General features: G+C 39.6%; 1 protein-coding gene across 2 annotated transcripts; it reads right to left on the bottom strand.

Annotated features, from left to right (window-relative positions):
- Positions 1–30: 30 nt before the first annotated feature.
- PRKAA1 (protein kinase AMP-activated catalytic subunit alpha 1) lies at positions 31–21775 on the bottom strand. 2 transcript variants are annotated; one of them, XM_030469849.1, is made up of 9 exons: positions 21599–21774; positions 15685–15826; positions 13201–13294; positions 11418–11562; positions 9550–9637; positions 8431–8655; positions 5572–6058; positions 4938–5064; positions 156–3291 (listed from the first exon to the last, which is right to left on the bottom strand). In XM_030469849.1, the coding sequence occupies exons 1-9, from the start codon at positions 21726–21728 to the stop codon at positions 3047–3049; spliced, it is 1683 nt and encodes a 560-aa protein (XP_030325709.1). In that variant the 5' UTR covers positions 21729–21774; the 3' UTR covers positions 156–3046. The 2 variants fall into 2 exon arrangements, with proteins under 2 accessions (XP_030325710.1, XP_030325709.1); XM_030469850.1 differs by lacking the exon at positions 8431–8655 and having other exon boundaries at positions 31–3291; positions 21599–21775.
- Between the last annotated feature and the right edge of the window lie 2418 nt (positions 21776–24193).

Genomic DNA, 24193 nt, shown 5'->3' with positions numbered 1-24193 from the left:
TTTATAACACTAGAAGAGAGCACGCACACAATGGTTCAGTATTTCAGGTTTACTTAGTTTTAAGTTTTGAAAGTTTAAAAAGTTATACAGGTATAAACAAGCATTTTTGCGATTCAGCTTTGTCAAAAGAAATGAACATAGGAAGTAGGCACATCTTTCTTAAAGAACAGGACTTCATATCTTACAACGGTAATCAACTGGTAAAATAAATTTTATTTCCAGGTTTGTATTAAACACTCATTATCAAGACAAACATGAAAGTTTTTTCCTTTTTCAATATTGCACCAGCAAGATGAATTTTTATCCCTTATCTAGTGAGTTATATTGCACATGGACAGTCAGGCTCATCCATGCTTTTGAAAAAATTACAATACAAAGGCAAGATAATTCAAGGTACTCCAACAGGAGTAAGCTTGGGAACACAGAGTAACCTACTTGACCAATTTGTGTATTTGCATAAGCTGCCTCCTTACAACCCTGGCAGCTTTCTTAGAGAAGTTTTGCTTCACAGCCTATTGGCAGATAGTAGCGCAACACTAAAAAAAGGTCTGCAATATCAGTAGGAACATGTGAAGAAAGCAGTTTCAACAGCAAGATCTACAAATCATGGGAAAGTCATACAACAGACAACTGTTCTGGGTTCAAGGAGGTTGTCAGTCTCCCCTTCTCCCCTATAAAAAAATCTTAGTTCAATCAGAAAACTTCTGGCCACCAAAACTGGTCTATCATACTAATACAACTTACTCTATTAAAAACTACAGATACAGTATGGTTCTGCCAGAGATTTCCTTAGACCTCCAGCTAACAAGACAAAGGAAAACCCATGGCTGCCTTAACGCACAAGAGGGCCAAAAAAAAGTGTATCAAAGCTTTTTGCACCTTGACGCCTTGCATTTGTGATCAGCATCACATGGGGCAGATACCATGTATAAATACTTAGGTTAAACATATGCAAGAGTGATCCCAAACCAATTCCAGATGAGGAATTACTACAATTAAAAAAACTGTGCGTTTGTTATAGTTGTACAAGTGCAATATGCAACAACTTCAAAATGAAAGGGTAACAGAAGATGAACACACTGATTTATTAAGTACATCAGAACCAATTCCTACAAGACTAAAAATGTGACTTAGAAATAGGATTTGCAGCTGGTCCCTCCTGTTGACATCTCAATGTTGGGAGTTTAAACCTAAAGTTTTATCCAAGGAAAAATCTTTCTCTTTGAGGTACAATAATACAACCTTGCATCACAGGGACCATGCGTGACATTCGAGGATAAAGAACTGAAGTTGTAACTTGCACCTACATACTAGGCAGGCCACGCAATTGCCCAGAACGCAGTTACAGCAGTTCCAGGGCTTAAAGCAGCTTTATGTTTCTTCAGGTTTCTGTGCATGTTTGTAACAGATGAACTTCTGGACTGAAGCCAGTGGGCTTGGATTAAACTGTTCTTATAGCTGTAGCTAGTAGTTTTCCATGGATAAAGCCCCAAGTCACTGGCAAGGATCCCCATCGCATTTTAAGAGTCCAGGTTTCACTGTTCACAGTAATGCCTTGATTTCCAGTCTCTCCCTGGGAGAGTGATCATGAAGCTTGTTTTGAAGAGAACACTGAATGCAAAACTAAACATTTTATGACAGACGGTTTATTGTTTATGCCTGTTAGTGCTAGATAAAAATAGAACTATGGCTAATTATATCCAATTTACAAGAGACTACATGTTTTTGTGCAAGTTCTAGTTGTGATTTTAACATAAGGTTCATTTTTTCTCCCTGAAACGTTGCAAAAACCATAAATGCAAAAGAATGTTACAGGTAATCGCAACCTACTATTGAAAACTTCTTAAATATTAGTGCTCAAGTTGTCATGATCAGTTTTCAATATTCAGCAGAAAAGTTACAATATTCACAATTAATTTAAATAGCAAAGTTTGCTATAGATGTGGCGCAGGAAAACCTAACCTATATATGTAGTTTCAACTGCAAAGTGAATTCTAAATAGTATATGCTAAGTTAACATGTGACAAAGAGCTGTATCGAAGTACTAACACATTTTTTTTAAACATCAATTTCAGATTCTGGACTAGCACACAACAGCCTGTAGGGTGTGCTCTTAACTACATGCAAATGTTACTAAGGATCAGGATTCTGAGCCTGCAGTAGCAGTGGGGAGCTGCTGCCACCCTAAGTTATATGCACAGATCAAACCATTCTCAATGACAGGGCAACACTGTGTTTTAGCCTATTAAGTCTATCGTATAGTCACCCTATCAACGGTGTCAAGTCTTCTCAGCATTAAGTCTCTCGCCATTGTTGTGGACTCAGTATAGCTTCTAAATCTTGGCTTTTTAAAATCTTTATATATACATAAACAGCTTTTGCAAACTATATATATTTGATATTTCTGTTCTACTCACAGCCCACAGAATTTTATCCTTAGTGCATTACAGAGCACCTACATGTGTTTCCAACTGGCAGGACCTGCATGCATTTAATCAAATTTACCCATTGTTAAAAGTAGTACACTGTAATGCATTAAACAGTTCTTTATCATTTACTGTCAAGTAAGGGGGGGAGGAAGACAGCAGTTTTAACACATTACTCTTAGAAGATATTGATAGTTCTGACCAACTGAGTCACAACTGTGGCTGGTGACCAACAAGTCACACTCAGGTCACTGAACTAGTAAGTGTACATTTACTTACAGTGCATCAGGTGTATGTATTACCAGTGAAAACAAAAAACAAAGTCCATCTAACTTAAATGTTATATGCAGCCTAACGTGCACTCAATGTAAATTGTTACAAATGCTGCCCCAAGGGCATGTGACTTCCTGCACCTCTGCTACTGGACAGCAGACAATCAGAATTCACTCCAGCTTCAAATATATGTGAACTGCCCATAATCATTTCAATTCCTGTGCAAACTGCATTCTGCGGCTAGCTTTTTCAGCGCCTTAGTAAATTTAACTTGATTATAACTGGAAGCATGTGGCTATGATTTAGGCATGCTTATTGCTGTAAAACAAATAAGCCCATCTTCAAGATTACTGTGCAAGTATTTTAATAAGATTTGCACACATCTCAAAAAACTCTATTGTATGACTCCCTGGCCTTGGAGTTAATTCAGCTGTAGAAGAGTCAAGCGATGAATTCACTGATGAGGTAAGGGATGTATCTGCAGATTTTCCTTGCGCATCAGCATCTGAATCTTTTTGACAGGATCTGTAGTTGCTCACAGAACCTGACCTCTGTGGAGTTGCAGTCCCAGACTTTGCTTCAGTGATTTCATCTGGGGGGCCAGGGGAGAGAGGAGGAAAATTAGGTATCAGTATCAGATCAGTTATAGGAACAGCAAACATCTGCCCATTCTCACACTTCAAAATCTTGGGTTTCTTAAAGTCTCAATTAATATAAAAACAGCTTGTGCAACATGAGTTGTATTTTCACAAGAGTTGAGGGCAGGACTGCAGCAGGCTGCCCTCCCCCAGCTGCGTGGCTCTAAGCAGCCATCTCCCTCTCAAAGGGATGGTATTTGTCCTATACTGCAGTAGCTCAATACAGGAAAATTATTAGTCCTCTCTATCACGTACCACTGGATCTAAGCAAGCACCTGTATTGTCAGAAGGAACAGAACTGACAGTTCAGATCAGACTGAACTGTCACGAGACATGGCTTCAGCCACCCTATACTGTAATCCAGCCACACTCCAGTAAATCATTTCTCGATGTCATTTGTTTTCCTAGGCATGTCATCTACACCACTGGCTGCAGGCAGTTCTGCTTATGTCTAGCATGCTCAAAGAGAAGCACGGTGGCCAGCCACTATTAGCTCCTCTGTTTGTTTTCGGGAAGATATCCAACTGGGATTTGTATGCTCCATTACTGTCACTCTATAAAATGTACCTTTCTACAGGCTAGATGAACTGCTTCCAAGGCTTAAGTTACTGCCAGCATACAAACTCCTATCTCAAAATTTTGTCTACCACTAACACCGGCAGGTTGACTTTGCCTGGCAGCTAACACCTCTGAGCAATGGGCAAGAAAACTGGAAAGACAAAAGTGAGAAACTCACAAGTAGAAATAAATATAGATTAATAAGAGGAAAGCAGAGGGGGAGGGGGGAAAAGGTAGTGATGCAAAAGCCACCACTTGCCACCCCTCCAAAGCAGACTTATGCCCAGCCAGCCTCAAGGCTACATTCCCCAAACCCCCACTCCTCAATTTCCTTGCCAAGCATAACATTATGTGGCATGGAATATCCCTTTGGACAATCTGGCTTAGCTCTCCAAGCTGCATCCCCTCCCAGCTTCTTGCTCATTCCTGGCCTACTCATTGAGTTTGACAGTGGAGGAAAAAAGAAAGACTGAATATCATGTAAGTAGTGCTCAGCAACTGCCAGAACAATGGTGTGTTGCCAACACTGTTTTAGTCCCAGATCCAAAACACAGCACCATATAGGCTGCTATGAAGAAAATGAACTCCATCTCAGCCAGACCCAGCACAGCAATGTACAGTCCAAGTCAAATTTTAATGCCTAGATGCCAAGCTTTATGTTCACTAGTTTATCCACATGCATACATCTAAATGTTTAAACTTGGGGGTGAGGCTCCAAAGCGAGTTTAGGTTGATCCAAATCTCACCTCTCACAGCCCAGTCCCCTTTTGCACTAGTGCTATTAGTGCTGGAGCAGACACAAAATAGAGCAGGAATATTCAGGAACTGATATAGCTAAAAAGCTATTATTTAAGGGATGAATCAGCTAACCATCTGTCTACAGGAACACGAGACCAGGAAAGAATAAAGAAACACTAATACAGATCTAGGTTGGCTTAAACTAAAGGGTAACAAGTTACTTGTTTAGAAGTGAAGTTAGACAGGTTTGCATTTAGAATGGCTTCCTGTACAACTCTGCAAATTTATGTAAGACTTTACATACCATCAATGCTACGGAAGTCCAGCAAGTATGTCCTGCTGTCCACCTGATACAACTGTAGACTCATTTTGGAATATGCACTGGTAACTGGATTCTTCCTTCGAACACGTAGATAGTATGGGTTTACAACCTAGTACACGAGATTTGAGTTAGTAACCAGAACTGCTTGAAAACCATTGCATATTGTTTTTATCATTTCAAATAAATGGTATTACCAACTGATTTCAGGCTTACCTGTTGGAGTTTGGAGTTGTGATCTGGGGGAACAGGGGTAGTGTTTTGCAGGTTATTTGCTTTGGCTTGGTTTTGTTGTTGTTTGCTTTTGGGTTTTGTTTTTTTTTTTTTAAGTTTGGGGTTTTGTTTTTTTCTTTTTCATTCAGTTGTAGGTGATTTTTTTGTTGTTTTGTTTTGTTTGGGGTTTTTGTTTGATTTTTTTTTAGCAAGCAAAAAACACTCCTACAGCCCCACAGAAAAATTAGACATGATAGCAAGACTTTTTTTTCCCTGTCAACATGAATAGCCTCTTCCAAAACTCCTCCCACTCATACAAACATAGTTACATATCCTAGAAGTATAAAACTACACAGCTCAAACAAAAATTTAGTGTTGACTGCTGTAAGGTATTTTATTCTTTTACCTTCCATTCATAATCCAGTTGTTTAATTGCTCGACAAACTTCAGCCATGATATCATTTGGTCGACTCTGACTTCGTATTCCCAAGTGCCACTTAGCTCTCCTTACACCTTGGTGCTTTGACTTCTGTGGATTCAGCTCATCAAGAGTATGGCGAGGACGTGGTGCTTCAGCTACTAGAAATGGTACTCTTTCAGGATGAGGGCGAGACAGATGGTGATCATCAAGAAAAGAATCTGGAGGGCTTGTAGCCAAATAGAAGTCTTTGGCTTCATTCATTATTCTTCTATTATCTATAATAAGGTGATAAGCAACTGCTAAAGGATCCTGATGATTTCGGCTGTATAGACAACTCAGCACTTCCTCTTCAGTGCATTCAAACTTCTCACACACTTCTTTTAAGGCTTCATCATCAATCATGGTAGAGCTATATGACGGATCTTCAGGAAACAAATATTTCGGAAGGTCCAGCTTAAACCATTCATGTTCTCTAGATTTAAAAATATACACAAAAAGTTGGAGTATAAGTATGAAAAGCAAACCTTTTTAATACTAAATTCTTTCAAAATTATTTTTAATCTGTACAGAATCACAGTTGTCACTCCACGTCCTCTTCTGTGCAGCACAGACAATAAAAAAGTACATAAACACCGCCTTCACAAAAGCTTTCTAGACATTCTGCAGAGACTAAAAAATATCCTCTTTTAAGTTTTTCAACTAATTGAGTTCCAAAAATACCTTTGTATAACTCATCAACCAGGTTTTTTTTTTTGGTTGGTTTTTTTTTTTTTTTTTTTTTTTTTTTTTTTACAAATGGTATACTTTTTACTGACACTATTGAGGTGTTTTCAACTGAAATTCTTACACTACCCACTTGAGTTGTCCCTCCCCAAATTACACACATAACAATATCTAACAAAATTACGAAATGCCAAAGATGAATAATTTTTTGGTAGATGTTTGGACACAGATTTTTTAACATAGAAGCCACATTTCCCATCCCAAACAAGCTGCTTGTAATTTTTTCATTCACAACACCTGCAGCTGCTTCTTCAAGACTTAAAAAGGGTTGAGGGAAGCTCTGGAAGGGTCAATCTGTACCTCTTCGCTACTGTACCCATGCACTGGTATTCATAAAATGGAAAAGGAAAGATACAGAAGGAACCAAATACTTGCATTGCCCAATCATACAGAAGAGATACAATTGTTTTGTGTGCCCAGAGCAAGCTGCCTAACTAGCTGAAGTGTATGTCATGACACCAGTGACGAAAATATTCCAGCCTAGAGCACAAACCCTTGCTACAGATTTAAGAGCAGCTATATGGCTTAACCCTAGCCAGCAACTAAGCACCACAGAGTTGCTTGCTCACCCCCCGCTGGTGGGATGGCAGGGAGAAAGAAACCTGTGGGTTTCTCCACAGCTGAGATGCAGGCCCATGTGGAGGAAGCAAGATCCTCTTCAAATTCTCAGAGTTGGCTGGCCGATCAATCTACAGTTGGTGCCTCCATGTCTGTCCAGCTCATTATCACCAGCGTGTTGGCACATGACATCAATGCACTTTGTACAAACTTGTGCCACATGGACTGTGTGCACCAAATCTCATCCAGGTCTTTGGATACCTGGTCATCATCCAGGCTGCTACATATCACCCCTACTAAGACTAATTCCCTCAAATAATGAATACCTCCCCTCAGTAATGATACATTTGCTTAGGGAATTTGCAAGATCTTCTTTAAAGGCATACCGCCCCCAGAAGAATTAAGATATTCCACTGAACTCAGTTTGTTCTTCAAACTGTGAGGTGACATGGCTAACAGCACAGAACTGTTTAGGATTCAATAGCCATCCATGCTCTGCAACCATGCTCTGCAACCAAAGGTTTTCCAGCATTTTCCACAACACTTCTCTTCTGGACTTACTTAACATGACTGAGGTAAGCTAAGCTCATGTCCCCACAAGTTTTACTGTGCTTAGTTCTCACAGTACTTTGTTTTCTGCAAGAAGAACATGAACATCACCGACTTTAACTTCCAAACCTAAAAGCAGCAGCATTTTCACTAAGGCAGGGTATTAGAGCTCTCTCCTTAGAGCTTCTTACACACAAAACTGGAAAACCTAACTAAGTTGCTGCATAAAGTACAGTTCTATTAGCTACCATTTTGGAGGAATTGTTTTGATTGGGTTTGTTTGTGGGGTTTTCGTTTATTTTTTAATTTTTAATTTTAATTTGACCCACCGTACACATGCCAAAGCAGACACCTTCTCCAGAATCTCTTCTTATAATCTGGAGCCCATGGTAGCTATCTGTACCTGCACGCCCTAATTTATCAACATTCAATGCAGTAATTATCACTCATACACAAACTCATGCCAGGATGTTGAACACTAGAAAGTGTTCTCTCGCGTGTGGAATATTCAGTCTTAACAGATGATTTTTCAGAGCCTGAAGAAATGTGAATAAAAGCGGTAGTTACCAGACTGAAGAGCCGTAACTTCCTCTCACACATTTACAGGATAGAATAGTGGTTCTTAATAACAAAGACCTCTCCCCCCCTCCACCTCTCCAAAGCCAATATAGTGTATTTTTTGCAAACCATCCTGCCGGTAAACAGCTTTGCTACAGCAAGCCTAGAGTTTCTCATAATTTCTAGATGCAATGTATATAACTTGGTTTACTATGACCTCCAACAGAAGGCCACTGAAGATGAGAATCAGAGGTAAAGACAAACCACCAGCAGCTGAATTTTTTATCTCAGCCTACAAAACACAGACAAGCTGTATGAATGATTTCTTTGTTCTGCGTATTTGCACCGAGATTATCATTCCAGCATCCTGTGATCAGACATCAGTAAATGTTTTACCTAATGTCTCTGATTGTTGCTCTCTTCATTGGATCCACTTGCAGCATGTGCTTCAAAAGACTGATTACAGACGGATTCAGATACTGAGGGGTATAAAAGATACCATCACATATCTTCTTAAAAAGGGTTGGCACATGATCATCATCAAATGGAAGTGTTCCACATAACAAAGCATAGAGAATAACCCCACTGCTCCAAATATCTACCTCTGGACCTGCATATAATCTGGGAAAAAAGTTAACTATTAGTGATTTTTGTTTAACACATTTAAATATTTTTCTCTCTACTTTCTTACACTGTACCACAGTAATTAAAAGTGTATTAGCTTGGGACAACTAATCTGCAAGTACTATACCATTTCAGTTCTATGGCATGCTTCCCTTGAATATCAGTGTCCTTCCACTTCAAATATAAAACAAGGCACAAGTACATAGTTTTCCTCTGTAGTGTATAACAATAGCCCACACATGCAGTTTAAGACAATGGCAAACCCAAAGAAACTTGCACCTCCTACTAAGAAAGCCCATGTTATACATGGTTTTAGCAGAATCTGTGCAAAGTCAACTATCCCCCCAGATTTGTGAGGCTGAAAAGTTTAAGACAAGTCTACGTAGCAGAAGTTATATCTGTGCTGCTGCCTGAATAAAACAGACATTTGGCATCCATCAGCAAGAGGTAGTATTGAGTGGGTAGCTGAAGGCAGCAGATTTACAATCAGAGTCAAAAAAAAAAAGAAGGAAAAGAAAAAGGAAGTTACTCATTCTGAAGGTATCCACCCTGCAGCAGAAACTTCACTGCTACTCAGCTTCATAGCTGACTTTGCCTGTAATTGTATTCACACCTCTACTTCAAAGGTCTGAGATGTGAGATTTTTAAATCAATTCAGGCACACTGTGCACACTGGACGTGGGGCATTAGACATCACCTCCACCCTGCAGGAGCTATTCAAAGCTAGTTCATAGAAGACTTAAATCTTCATGAAAAATTATCAAGCCAATTAAAAGTTCAGCCCCCAGTTTCTCAGCATCAAGCTTGTCAAATGAACTAGTTCTGTAGCCTTTAGAATCAAGCAGCAAAATGAAGTACATGCACACACGTATCCAATATAAAAGAAACTACCTTCCTGAAATTACTTCTGGTGCAGCATAGTTCGGGGAACCACAGCTTGTTCTTAAAAATTCTCCATCTGACATCATATTTGATAGACCTGAAAGTGTATAAGAGTAACTACTAAAAATTCAGAGAGTAAAATGATTTCACACTGCATATACCATCTAGAACAAATCACTAGTAATTCAAATTAGAAAAAAAATCAGTAAATTTATCTCAGTAAAGAAATAATGTTGTTTGGAATTACTGAAATTTTTACATGAACATGCCACATAATCCTCCATTTAGTTTACCACAAATTTGAGTAACATCAATCCATTATCGCACACAACCTAGAAGTATTTGAGAACATATTAGTACCAAAACAAAAACCAGCCTGATCTGGATGACACAGGCATGACAGAGAACAAAGTTGTTCTAAGAAGATGGAACAGCATAGCAAGACAGGATTTTGGTCATTAAGAAGAAAGTCTTAAAAACCACATTTGCTTCTAAATGCCAAAGTGGAAGATGCTACCACAGAATTGCCTAAAGTTTTGTAGAAATATAGAAAATATGGGAATTGAGGACTACACCTGACTTCACAATTTCCCGAATCACTGCAGCTCATGAGTTTGATTTCAGATATTCCATTAGTAACTAAAGTGGACTTTAGAACTAGGCCATCTTCACTCACCAGCCCTCACTATAGCCTAAGATCAGTAAAGAACTACCACTTCTGGAATAGCTGTGGAAAATACCTTCAGTTTCTTCAGTGGAGGCTGCATTATCAAGACTATCAGTCTCCAAGAAGGAATTATGTCCTTTTACATGGGGTAGGGGAGAGATGAAAGAGTACAGCTTTGCTAGCTTTCATATGCTAATATACAAAAGCTTCTATTAAGATCTTGTTTGATGCACTAGTAACAACTGAGTGCTACAGCTTTGCTGATACAGGAAGATATTTAAGTTACTGTAATTTGTTTCTTCACCACGTAAGCCACTTCACCCAAAGCATTTTCTACACACAAAAAAAAATCAATATGCTTCCCAGTGCCCACATAATTGACCACTGTACTTTTAAATATACTTAGAATACTCAGTATTACCTAGCACTGTTCATCAGAGACCTCAAAGTGCTTTACAAGGGCAGGCATTACCCACTATGTCTACAAGAGATATATCATGATGCTATAGCAGTATGGATACCTTACTATGCTTATATGGTGAGGTTTCCCAATTCAGATAGCTCAAAGAACTAGCTGCCAGTCTTCTCAACAGCTGTGTCACAAACAGGTAGTATAAACACTTAAGCTTTCTGATCAGTTAGGCAGGTACATAGCAAAAAAGCACAACAGTTTGCAAGATTAACTGTTCTTATTTTACCTTTTACATTTTAATTACATTATTTCAATCACATCTTTAGAGTTCTTAAAGTGAATTTAGAGTAGTTCAATAGGAGGACAAGTGTATTTTACCACAGCAATGTAGTTCTTAAACATGATGAACTGCTCCTGCACTGTACTTCCAAGAAAGCTAAGCATCTACAGTTTACAGATGGTGAAACAGGCAGTAAGAGTGAATTTTGAAGTGAAAGGTCAGGAACTATGCCTATTTAGCATTTCAGAGAAAATATTGTTAAGCAAAACCAATGAATCAGTTCATAATTTCATCCAGTCACAGAAAATTCCTAAAGAGAAAGCTTGAGGAAAAAAAAAAAATTCTACACATGTGCAAGAAACATAATTTTGCTTTACATTTGTACTTTTCAGGTTCTTGTATTGTGTCCCATCACCAGGATACTTAATAAAGTGTGTATACTTGAACATTTCTCATAATAATTAACGGGGCCTAAACACCACCAGGAACATGATCAGATATAAACCAGCAATGCTTACCAAAGTCAGCTATCTTGGCATTCATGTGTGCATCAAGCAGTACATTTTCGGGCTTCAGATCTCTATGTACTACCATATGCCTGTGACAGTAATCCACGCCAGAAAGGATTTGCTGGAACAAACGTCTACTCTCCTTCTCATCCAGCTAAGACAGATAAAGGTTTTAAAACAATTGAGACAGTGGAAGATAACTTAGTTTTCATATGTATGAGTTAAGGGAAATTTTCCCATCACCTGAAGTTATCATTTATCATTGACACTTTATACAGCAGATTATCAGAACTTGGAGCAGAAAGCTCCATAGCTTACATCATTTTGTTTGTACCACAGCTCAAAAATGACTAAAACAAAACATACCCACCAACTCAGAAAGTCACTGAAATTTCTAATCGCACTTTTGAAATTGGTTAGGCAGTTCTTACATACTCAGTAATCAGAAACATTAGCACCCAAAGTACAGCATAAGATCTAAGTTGACAAAAGCTGCTGACATGCAGCACAGAAGTAGTAAGTTTTAGATAGTATAAGTAGGTAGCCCCAAACAGCAGACTTAGCTGGACATTTCCTACAAACATGCCCCAATCCATGTCAGAGTTTGTTCTAACAACTAAAGTACCCTGATTTGTCAAAAGTGTCTTCAGAGCTTTTACAAAAACTGTTCTACTAGTAGAAGAGGGTATTAAGGCCACAACAGTAGCTTTCCAATAATGGCTTATGCTCAAGAAATATTTTTCAGCTACTTCAGCTGGATACATATCCACCCAGTCTGCTCCCAGTAATTGTAAATTAACAGATCAGTAGAGAGAAAAAGTGCTATGACAGTCATACATAAAAATATGAAATGTTAACATTCTACCATTTTCATTTTCAGAACAAGATGTAGTCATAAAGTATTTTAATTGCTAACTGCAAAATTAATGCTGAATACAGAAAAACAAACCTTCATTCAACAGGGTGTGACTGGTACGCTCTGCTCCTGGCCCTTGGTAATCTGATTAGCATAACTAACACCATTTTATGAGGCAAGCAGCCATTCTGTGACTAAGTGAGTCACGTATTTGTGCCCTTCCCCTCACTGTCTGGCCCTGAAGGTCCTGTAAAGGCATTAGGCAAACCAAACATTTCTTTCTGTCCCTACTGGCCTCAAGGTTCCTGGGCACCAGGCTGATAATGCCTTTCCTTAATGTTCCTGAAGGTCCCAGGCACCTAGCCAGCCTGGTGGTGGTGATAACACCGTCACAGAACAGGGAAGCATAATAACACCCAGAGCACTGTCTGTGAAATCAATTACAAGTTCTAAGTGGGGAACCTGGAACAGAACCACTGCTGGACAGTGAGAGCCACAACTCCCTGGTGGCCAGAGACACCTCCACCATCCTCTGCTTCCTCCAAGGACTGAGTGACTCGTTTTCTTTCATATGATTTTCAAGTCTAGACTATGAATGTTGTACTGATACAGCAAACCATACATTAAGATTTGACCAGATCTGCAGAGGGTCCAGGTGATTAGAATTCTAAAAGTTAAATTCTGTTATAAATTCTGTATTACGCTACTTACAAATTGTACTACATTGATTCTGCTTGTTGAAATCCTGTGCCACTCTAGTCACAAATTCTGTGCTACACTAACTATAATATCCTGTTAAGAAAATAAAGCTTTAAATACATCCCCAAAAGGATCCCCAAAAAGAACCTGTCTGTTCTCTCAATGTGAGGTGACATAAGTGTTGTGAAACCAGTAACAGTATAAGTCATTGATTTGTAGAGTCAGACTACTTCTTACCCTTCCATTTTTACAGATATAATCAAACAGTTCTCCTCCTGAAACATATTCCATTACCATGAAAATGTCAGTTGGCGTACTGATCACCTGGTACCTGATAAGAGAAGGCATTTGTTAGTTTACATACTCTAGTAAAAGATGCTAAATTACATTTAGTTAAAAACAACATTGTGCAAAGAGTCAGATAAAAGTATACTTTAAAATATTTAACAGCCAGTTTACAGCTGTTGGAATTACAGTATTTTTCAGAAGCCATTTCCTCTCTTTCTACTATGAGATGTAGTCATTGCCAAGACTAACAGCATATTTGTATTTCCCAACAGGAGTATCAGCCTTTGTACTTTCAGAGGGTAAGCTTAGTCCAAACGATTCCTGTACAGTGCTACCTTGCACACAGCTTGGTTCAGTGAGGAACAAATTCAGGACGACTTTGCTAGCATCTCAAATACATACTTCTCAACATGCAAAAAACTTGACTTGCCATAAGTAAAACTATACTTCAAGACAAATGAGAAAACAGACGTGCTTCAGCTTACTGAGACAAGTTATTCTTGAACTACACGCAGCAATGAGTTCAGACATGCTTTACCTTTACCGATTTTCTCTAACACCATGGTTGAAAGTACCTTATGTACTTAAACATCAACAACATTCTAAAGCCATGACTAAAAGACTACTACAGAGACAGTATTTTAATCAATTTAATCCATAAGCTACAGCCATGCTTCTTCGTAGTCAGCTCATTTTTCTGGGTATGGAAGAGGAGGTTTTGGAATAGTTACATACCTATAACATCAATAAGATTATCGAACCACACAGCATAGATGACCGGAATGAAAAAGAGACAATTTTATGGAGGAAAACAAGATGCATTCTATTGCTAAAGGTCAAAAACTGCAGGAGGAGATGCTCCAAAGGCTTTATTTAGCACAGTATAGAAAGAAAATCTTATTGCAACAGGCTGGCAACTGTAAATACTGCAAACGCCATGTACGAAATTTTTCATAAAGCACAGAAAAGTTTCAAATTAGACATTGTCTGTCTTTTAATACTAAGCTGAAGAGATCTGTTTATCTTTATCCCAAATATCTTAAGCCGCTATCTAGCAGTTCCCCAGTGCAGTTCCTAATAGCATGAGCAGCACAATCCCAAATTTCCAGCTATCTACCTGCATAACAATATCAATTACATCTTCTGTGATACACACATATAGGCTAATAATCCTTCTACTTTAGAAATGCAGACTGACCAACTGAAAAGTTGGTGAAAAAACTGATGGATTACCATCTCCTATATCTCCTCCATTCTCTGCACATGCAGAAGAAAAATCTCCTCATAATTCCTTGAGAAAAAAAAAAAACCTGTCATCTGAAACTTGTTAAGCTGACTTAACAGTTTAGCAACTCAGCAAGTACGCATTCCTGTTCCACCCTCACATCTCAGTTGGTACATTGACACTTCCTATCTTGTTTTGGCTACAGGTATGTCCTTTGGACTCGCTCATGAACTCTAGCTGTCAGCACTAGGAATTCTGCAGCCAAATCAGCTCAACAGTCTTCTGCAAACTAACCCACTGAAGAAGCAAGTTGATCTTACAACATCCAATTTAGCTTCAGTGTTAAGAGCTGTTGCCAAATTAAAGGGAGTGTATAGTGCTGGCATATGTCAGTGGCAGCAGGGTCTTAAGAGAAGACACTGCCAATAAAAAAAAAAAAAAAAAAAGATAGGACCAACACCACGATTAAGACAGTGAAAAAAATCACCCACGCTCTGGAGGCGCAGATATACTTTACAGGAAATGAAAGTATAAAAATCAACAGCATTTATAACTTATTTCCTCAGACCAGAGACAAGGGGTCTGCTCTGGGGGATATTTCATTGTACTCTGAACTCCACTTTTGAATTATTCATCAACTAACAGACGTAAACAGGCACACTGTAGCAGTGTGGACAAGTGGTAGCAGCTATAATGAAGAATTGCAAAATAATTTAACCAACTGCACATTCTTAATTCAGAAGTATCTCACAGAGTGCCATCTACGCTGGAAAACCATAGATCATTGACCAGCACATCACTAACAACATATTTTGAGTAAGAAAACACAATAAAGTTACTACAGAAATGGCCCTTTACAATCTTCTTAACTCATTTTTGAAGCAGAAGAAAGATCAAATAAAACCAGAAAAAGAAAACTGAAGCATCAGTTAAAAAACAGAGATGGATGCTACTAGAAGTATCATGGCATTACCTTTTACATATCCATTCAAAGAATTTGTAAGTAAAGATCTAAAAGAAGCCCTGTGGCCTGCAGAGAAGGTCAGTTTTGTGAAAACACATTATAGAGGACACTGAAAATGGCTGTGTACTTGGAATCTGGTTATTTTCCTGACAAGATACTCCTAGAATTGCCCTTTAAACATGTTTCAGATCAGTGAGAGCAAAAAGAGATTACTGCTTAAATATGTTTAGCAAGCAAAACTTACAGCTTAATTATATGAGGATGCCTGAAGAGTTTGAGGTTCTGAATCTCCCTGCGGATTTTTCCTACAACATCAAGGCTGCGAATCTTCTGTCGATTCAGGATCTTCACCGCAACTTTATGCCCAGTTAACTCATGTTTGCCAACTGCAAGAACAAGGAAGTATTTAGTGAGGGTTTTCAACTGCTCCATAAAGACAATTTGTTCCCTTCAACCATAGCCAAGAAATACAAAAATGTTAGCATTCCACATATCCCCATTATCTTGAAATGGGGCTGAAAAAGATGGCATGTCATTTCTTCTGCCCTACTCCAATTTCTCCCACAATTCTACCATTAGAAGATGAATGGGATAGGAAAGAAAAACCTTAAACCTAGCCCTCAGATGTCTTGCAGCATGACATTTTTGCACTATTGCTAACAAACAAAGCATATCTCAAAACGCTGGCATCCCTGCTAATTAGGGACACCATTTTCTCTCCCTGTATAAGTCACTCCAAACTTTTAGCTCACGTGGTAACCAACTCAGACATGTTTTCCTGCAGCTCTCCTACTTTATCTGCAAGGATCACTCTAACTAAAGAAATCACTATTGTTCCCTCAAGAAGCCGGATTCAGCAATTACTCTGAATTACCACAGAGTATCAGTTTACTTGAAAAGTAATTACCTGTCCTTGGAACAGTCTGACTGTACAGTCCACAGTTTGTGCAGTAAACTCCAGGGTTTTATTACACAAAATAAGTGGTAAAAGCTACAGGAAACACACAAAATAAAATTCAATTGTAACTATGAGAAGCAATGCAAACATGCAACCTCATATATTCCTCAGTTTCTTTCCTACTTCTGGGGGAGTTTAATTTTCTTTCAAGAGGAGAACTGAAAAGAGTAGAACACTTCCTCGACACCTGTCCCTCCTTAATTTGGAGGTGCTATGTGATGTAACCACAACAAAGTTGCTAAGAATATTTTTCTTAAACCCAGCACTGGGTCACAGATAAAGCACAGAAGGCAAGTATCTGTTCCACTGGAAGGCTTCACTATCTGCATGGATTTCCGCATGCAGCTATATTCTGCAAGCATCATATTCATTTGCCACCCCGATTCCTGCCTTTTGAAGATTAGTCAGATTCCAGGGACACCTAATTGTTCAGCCTTGTCCACTTGAACAGACACTGCTAACAGACATGTGCTGACTCACTCATCTGGGTGCCTTTCCTCACCTGAGAATTTAACTAAGCCCCAGGCTTCAAGCTTTATTTAAACATATCCATGGGAAACTGTGATAAACAGCAGTGATCCACAAAAACCTTCCTGCATTCAACAAATAATTTGGATAGAATCAGCAAACACTTATCAATCTGTGAATCTCTTTCCCAACAGAGAACTTTCCAGCTACCTTCTGCCTCTATATTGAGCTAAAAATCAACACAAGTGAGAAGAAATTCTTAGCAAAGACACAGAGATAATGATAAGCACCTGAATAATTATTCTTACAACAAAGATAGCCACTGTGTAAAATAAAGCAGTTTGTCTAAGTTCCTGTAGGTAAGTAACTACGTAGTGGATTACCCAAAACCCTCAACCATCACAACCTGAAAATACAGAAGGGCTCCAACTGCAAGGTGAAAAAACTCCTCCTCTCATTCAAGGAACCATTACCTAAAAATGGCCAAAATAATCAAAACACCAGACAGGCACATTTGCGCTGCTGAGGAATGCAGGACAAAGCCCCCACCCACCACAAGTTCTAGACAGTCCACAACGCATGGACAGGCCAGTACCTAGAACTGTAAAATCATGTCACCTATGAGAATTAGTTGCTTTCAACTTCTACAATTAAAGCAATTGCATCCCCTTTGTTTTCTTCAGTTCAAATGTGAATGAAGTTTTAAAGGAACCAAACAAATTATACCACACATGTTCAAACCCTAACAAATAACAAATCAGTGACATAAAACATTAGAAAAGCAACTATTCTATTTGAATTACAGAGTTTTTACTTATCAGTAACATGAACTCAAGTAAGCCAGAAGTATTTTTTGGGGAAAAAAAAAAAAGTTAAATTTTAACATTAATTATGGTTAGTAAGAAACAGCTTCCTGGACACTAAACAAAGAAAGAGACATATGAATTTGCATCTTCCTTTGCTTTACAAAGTACATGTAGTAAGGTGTTTAATTTAGTAAGCAGCACATATATTTGAATAATTCTACAGCTTAGCATATAAATATTCAGTTCTGACATGCACTGTGTTACAAATTCTCATTTATGGGCCAATTTGTTTAACTTCTGATTTGTCAGTCTACCTTAGACAAAAACTGCAATTTCATTAGACCTCAGAAAAACATTAGAAAGTAATTTACTAGCTACAACAATCTTATGTCACATAAGGTCTTCAATACACATTTTCCCTTTAAAGTAATTAAACAGTGACATTTGCAGCTGACTAAAACTAATTCTAGCTGTCACAGCCATCAAGATTGTGCGCTTCCAGCCTTAATTTTATTCATTGACTAGGAGAAAACAGATTTTCTACTTCAACTCTGTTTGCCAACTTTGAATAAATTATTGTAATGAAAACATACGGTGGCTTTGTACAGGTGCAAAAAGATCCCCAAAAGCCTGTTCACTTGCTTAAGACATTTCAAACTGAATTAGTTTTTTCTTTAATAATTTTTGCATCCCTTTTTAAACTTAGTTTAAGATTTTAACAAAGCTTTTTAAGTTTTAAGTAACTATTTTAGCAAATGAAACTGTTGCCTTGTACACGGTTCATGGTATCTGTTAACAGTAAAACAGCAGTCACTAACTGGTAGCAGACTGCTAACTACTTTTGAATTCGGCATGAAAACAGAACTGAATGCAAGACCTCAAATGATAACATCATGCAGAAAGGTAAGCAGACAGTATTATCTTTCAGAAAGCTACTTTGTATTACCTCTTCGCAGAAGTTTTACCTATAAAAGGGAAGTCTCAGAAATTGCAAGTAATCAAAATTTATTTATGAGTCACCCTAATGCTCAACCAGCTACCAGTCCTTCTGAAGAATATTACTGCAATAAGTTCATTTTACAGACCTAATACTTCCCTGTACTTCTTTATTCTCTGATAACACCCACTGCCCCCAAGCTTCACTATGGCTAATGCATAACACCAACTTCCAAGATACTGACAGAGTCTCAAAGCAGCAGTGACTTCTAACTGTTGAACTGCAGGAGCAGCAGTCCCTAAACTCAGTTCAGCAGGATCTTCAAATATAAAAGAAAACCAATTACAAGGCTATATAGAGTAAATACAACATTCTTTTGAAATATCAGTTATAAAAATGCAGGGGAGAAAAAGCTAAATATGCATATGCTGTATTTAATGAAACATTTCTGCAATAGGCCAAAAAGCCATTCTGAGGCTCAGAGGAAAATGGTCTTAAAAAGTATGAGCTAAACAAATGTTTTCATTAACATTAAAACAAAACAACCGTGAGTTAATGTTATGCAAAGGCATTTTGCTGCACAACATTAATAGCAAACTGATCTTCACCATCCAGGACTCTCATCATTGCCTTTACCAAGATGACCTGTTCACATCAGTTTTGCACTCTATACAGACCAGGGCTTGGAACAATTATTGTATATTTACAACCTTAAGTAGAATCCATCACTTTCTCAGTATAAATCACTGGAAGCCTGACTACTCCTCCTTCTATGGAAGTTAACTATTTCCAAAACTGTCTGGAAACAAAGTTTGCATTCCTGTTTCAGCAGGAAACATCAGCAGTGGTTAAAAAAAACAACCAACAAAAAAAAAAAAAAAAAAAATCCCACAACAAAAAACCACCACCCAAAATCATAAAATTCTATAAAAATAGGGATAGAGGTTTTACACTAAATCCTAGTAAAGTTTAAATAAGAATGTCTCACATGATTGAGCTCAGTACTCTTCTACCCCACAGCTTTTCACTTGTGTGGCATTTTAGCTTTGCCTAGATCTTGGCCAGAAACAGCTGTCTCATCCATGACTGTCCATCTGAGGCGCAGTCAAGAGTCAGTCAGTAGTTAATTCAGGCTATCGCAGCCAGAGGAAAACATCACATCACTAAGATTTGTAAGTGCAAGTCAAATAACGCAGGCAGAGGGGTATTATGGAAATAGAGCAATAATAAAACTTCCAACTCTATTTCTTTTTTAAATTGTTTAAAGCCAGCTATATTTCATGAAATATTAATAGTAGTGATGTTCAATAATATATTAAAATTTTAACAGTAGTGCCACAAAATGATCATCTTTTAAGGTACCAACTTCAGACACATTTTTGCCAACAGAGACAACAACGTTTATGTAAGCATTTACGCAAGGTATACCAACTTTGGTTTTGTGAAGTGCATTGTAGAGGGGAGAACCCCACACCTTTGACTGCTCTCCTCCCCTCAACCACGCAGTCCCTCCATGAGGAGGAAGAATCTGATCCCTGCCTTCTGCCTTATCTCATTTCCTCTCTATTTAAGGAGGTGCTAAGATCCCACAGAAAGTAATGGTACTCCAGCTGCTCCCAAGTGGCTGGGGGTGTCACTTCTTAAGCCTGCCTTGAAGAAAGGAGACCTGGAGGACTCTAGTCTCAGAAACATTTTCCTAGCTACTCTTAAAGGCAAATATTCTCCTATTTTCTGTATGTGAGCAATTTCTTCAGAACATGCTAATAGTTGAAAGAGCTTGTGCAGAGAACATACAGTACAAACATCGACACTGAAAAAACATACCATATTAAAAGCCAGCTAGCACATTAGATACAACAGGATAAGCTGCGGTTCTCTACTGGTTGTAATCATGAGCAATCCATTAGGTTAACCATAAAAGACCTTACAAAGAATGCAGTGAGAGTCTAGTCTAAGTCAGTTGTGAAAGGTTGTTTTCCATTTGCATACCTCAGTATTTGAACAATTCTCACAAACGCCACAGCAGGAACAGTATAAGCTACTGCAGTTTTTCCACCTGTGGCAGTTGGCATTCAGGAAAAGTTTAATTTCTATTTCTGCTAGGCTTCAAATCTGCAGTGTGGCATCTGCACCCCTACTGGGAAAAGTTTTTAAAGTCCGAGATGGAAAAATCTACTTTGGCAACCACTAGTCAAGTGGATTTAGCATAAAGTCTTCCCGTATCTGTATGTCAGCTGTGTTGCCAGTTAATCCAGCAATTCCAGATTCATCTGTGTATGCTTACTCCCCTCTTTGCAGAGGGAGAAGTCTTGCCTCCTTTACAAGGACATCAGTTAGTACTTGTGCAGCAAAATGCAAGGCACACACAGCCCAAGAACTAAGTCTCCCTACTCCCATTACACATCCGGTGCTGCCTGCAATAAATGCAGCATCATTAACTTGCAGTAGTTAGTTCCGCCAACACACAAGAGCCGGTCCCCCGCCAGCGCACACAACTCCTCTCCCGAGGGCCACCCGCAGCGCACCGGGCGATGCTTGCACGCTCGGCCGGAGCCCCCCGGCCCGTTCTCCACCGCGGCTGCGGCCAAAGATTCCGCTAATGGCCCATGAACCGCCTTCCTGCGGCGGCGCCGGCCTCCCGGCCCGCAGCCGCTACCCTACCGCTCTCCTCCGCCCCGCCAGCGCCGCCGCAGCCCATGACTCACCCGGCCCGGCGGCACCGGCCGGGCGGCGCCTAGCAGCTCAAGTTTCCCGGCGTCGCCGCCGGCGAGGCCCGGCCCGCCGCAGCGCTACGGTCGGGAGACGGAACGGGGCCAAGCCCAGGCTGCGACGGCGGCATCCTCACCCCCCCTGCCCCGCCAGGCCCCTGCGGCCGCCCAGCCCCACCGCACCGGCGGCAGCGGCAGGACAGAACTAGAGACCCGCCGCTGAGCCCGGCCCGCTGCGCCCATGCCCGCGGCAGGCGGCGGCCCCGCTCCCCGCCGCTCACCCTTGACTTTGCCGAAGGTGCCGACGCCGAGCGTGTCGCCCAGAATATAATGCCCGATCTTCACCCGCCCGTGCTCGTGCTTCTGTTTATCCGCCGCCGCCATCTTGAGCCAAGGGCCGAGTCTGCGCATAGTGCCCGCCCGCGCCGGAGCCTTAGCTGAGGAGGAGGAGCAACCACACAGCGCCCGCCCGCATCGAAAGCTAGAAGCGAGCTTCGCTTTTACCGCCTTCCCGCTCTCCCCGGGACAAACCATTGCAGTTCGAGGGGGGGAGTGCCGGGTCGGCCCAGCGGCGCCCCGGGCGTGCGGGTCCTGGCCGCGGACAGCAGGAAGCGGGGCTCAATGCTGTGCTTGATGCGGGGTGTCCCTCCTGGCGCCCAAGTGAGGCGGTGCAGGGCACACAGCCGTACCTGTAATTAATGAACCTTGCTCGGTTTTCAAACCACCCGTGCTCGGCAGTCAAGGAAGGTCCGTGCCATTACAAGATGAAGCAGGTTGCTGTAGCCATGTTCCCGCCTCCCTCCGTGGCGCCAAGAGCAAACGCCAGCCCAACGCTTAATTGTGATAATTCAGGAGCATAAGCTGCCTCAAGATCAATTCTACTAAAAAATAAGTGTTGGGATCCTATGACATAAAACATAGCCACCTTCAAAAAAACAGATGTCTCAAGTTTCCATATTTCTTATCAACCTTATAAATTAAACATTAGTTCTCTCCCTTCTCTTTTCCTCTTCCCTGGTCCAAATCCAGGCCCTATTATGGGAATATAAAGTAGGACCTCTGAACTCCTACTACCTTGACCAGATGACCTGTTCTCCAGTTTGTTTCACCAACTCATTCACACTGCATTTAGGCCAGTAGCCTTCCTTCCATTCATTTATTGTATGGTATTTTCTACATACCCAAACCCGTATTCTTTTATTGTTGACTGTAATTGGGTTATTTTTAAACCACTTCCCAACCCTGCCTCTAAAGAAACAGATGAATCTGGGAGAGTAACAATTGGCTGAGGTATTTATGTATGGAGAGATTGACTGAAGAGGAAGGTTATCAGGGACTCCCATCACCTCAACACCCTTTCCCCAGTATTCCAGGCTAAGTGAATGATATAGACTGAAATGCTTTCTCTTCCCTACTCTAAGCACGGCCCCTGAATGTGCCTGCAGACAGAGAGATAAATACAAAGATTTTAAAATGTGCAGACATCAGGAAGTTGAACAGTTTTTTCTAGTAACTGTCCTAAATCTGATTCAGAGACCATTCAGCGTTACTTACATTACAGTCATTAATGTAACAGTTGGAAGCAGAGATTCTGGTCCATGGAAACTCTTTATATTTTAAAACATCCTTCTACCCTAAAGGGGTAAAAAAATTAAACCCTATCTGTTCATTACTGTGCAAGAAAAATTATGAACAAAAATATAAAGGAAGTATAAAGGATACTTTAATTTGACAAAACCAAGTAAATTGTTCAGCCAGTGGCAAAACATAGGCTGGTAAGGAATATAGGGACTACTTATAATATTTATACTGTTAAAAATTGCATGACATGAAGTAAATTAACATTTAAAATGCTAAAATAGTCAAAACCAGGAAACTAAAACATACATAACTTTTATTTGAGTGATTTAGAATTTTAATTTCAAACATTTTTGTAAGGATCACAATTGAACAGAAAATGTGAGAAGCTTTCAGCCCGCTTTAATTTATCAGAATTAAGTTTTAATATCAATGTCACAAATTAATGTTAAAAGAGACTGTGTAACACAGGAAAAAGCTTCAGTAAGCCTGCATTAATGTGTAAAGGTGCCAGATTTTTCACTTCCTGACATCTGAATTCACATAAGTTAATGATGCACTTTCTGGACATCATCTAAAGAGAAATATTCCCACAGCAATTCTAATTTGAATCACAATTCATGCTCAGCATCAGTAGGCTTGTGAATCATGTTGTTGTGCTTTTTTCCTTTTTTTTCCTTCAAATTAGAAGAAGAATAGAGAGTACAGAAATCTGCTAATTTCTCTGTCGCTGAATTTCCTGTCTTCTGCTTCCATCAGTTCTTAACAGTGCTTTGGCATATGTACAGAACGTACACGGAAGGGAGACAAGGAAGTATCAGGCTTTGTACCCATCTGTATCTGTGTGATTTCCTACAATTCTGTTTGAATGCAAGCAACATCCCATATTTTTAAGGAACAATGTAACAAGTTCACAGCTATTAGCTTCCACAGTGACTTGTAGAATGACTTTTAAACTACTTGAAATTCAGTTCTAAAATAAAATGAGGCCTCGGCTTTAAAAATGCTAGCATTAAGTTATTGAACATTGACTAACATAAACTCAGCATCTTTTTAGGTTGTGTCGTATTTTGTCTATCAGCACTCTGCCTCCCATATCTCACAGCAGAAGAATAATCAGCATCAAGGTGAGACATTGTTTCATTGAAAATGTTCTCTGTAGAAGGTCAGTTAGGAGATTTAGGTCTGAGAAGCCTTCAGTGGTGCCATAGAAGAACCCACAAAAGAGAGAACCAAGAACAGTTGACAGACATCACAGAAATACAAAACCAAACACGTAAATTCAGTTACAGCTGTAC

Source organism: Strigops habroptila, chromosome Z, assembly GCF_004027225.2.
Source record: "Strigops habroptila isolate Jane chromosome Z, bStrHab1.2.pri, whole genome shotgun sequence".
NCBI classification, from domain to species: Eukaryota; Metazoa; Chordata; class Aves; order Psittaciformes; family Psittacidae; genus Strigops; species Strigops habroptila.
The sequence above is the reverse complement of the archived record's forward strand: the minus strand, read 5'-3'. Positions and strand labels throughout refer to the sequence as shown.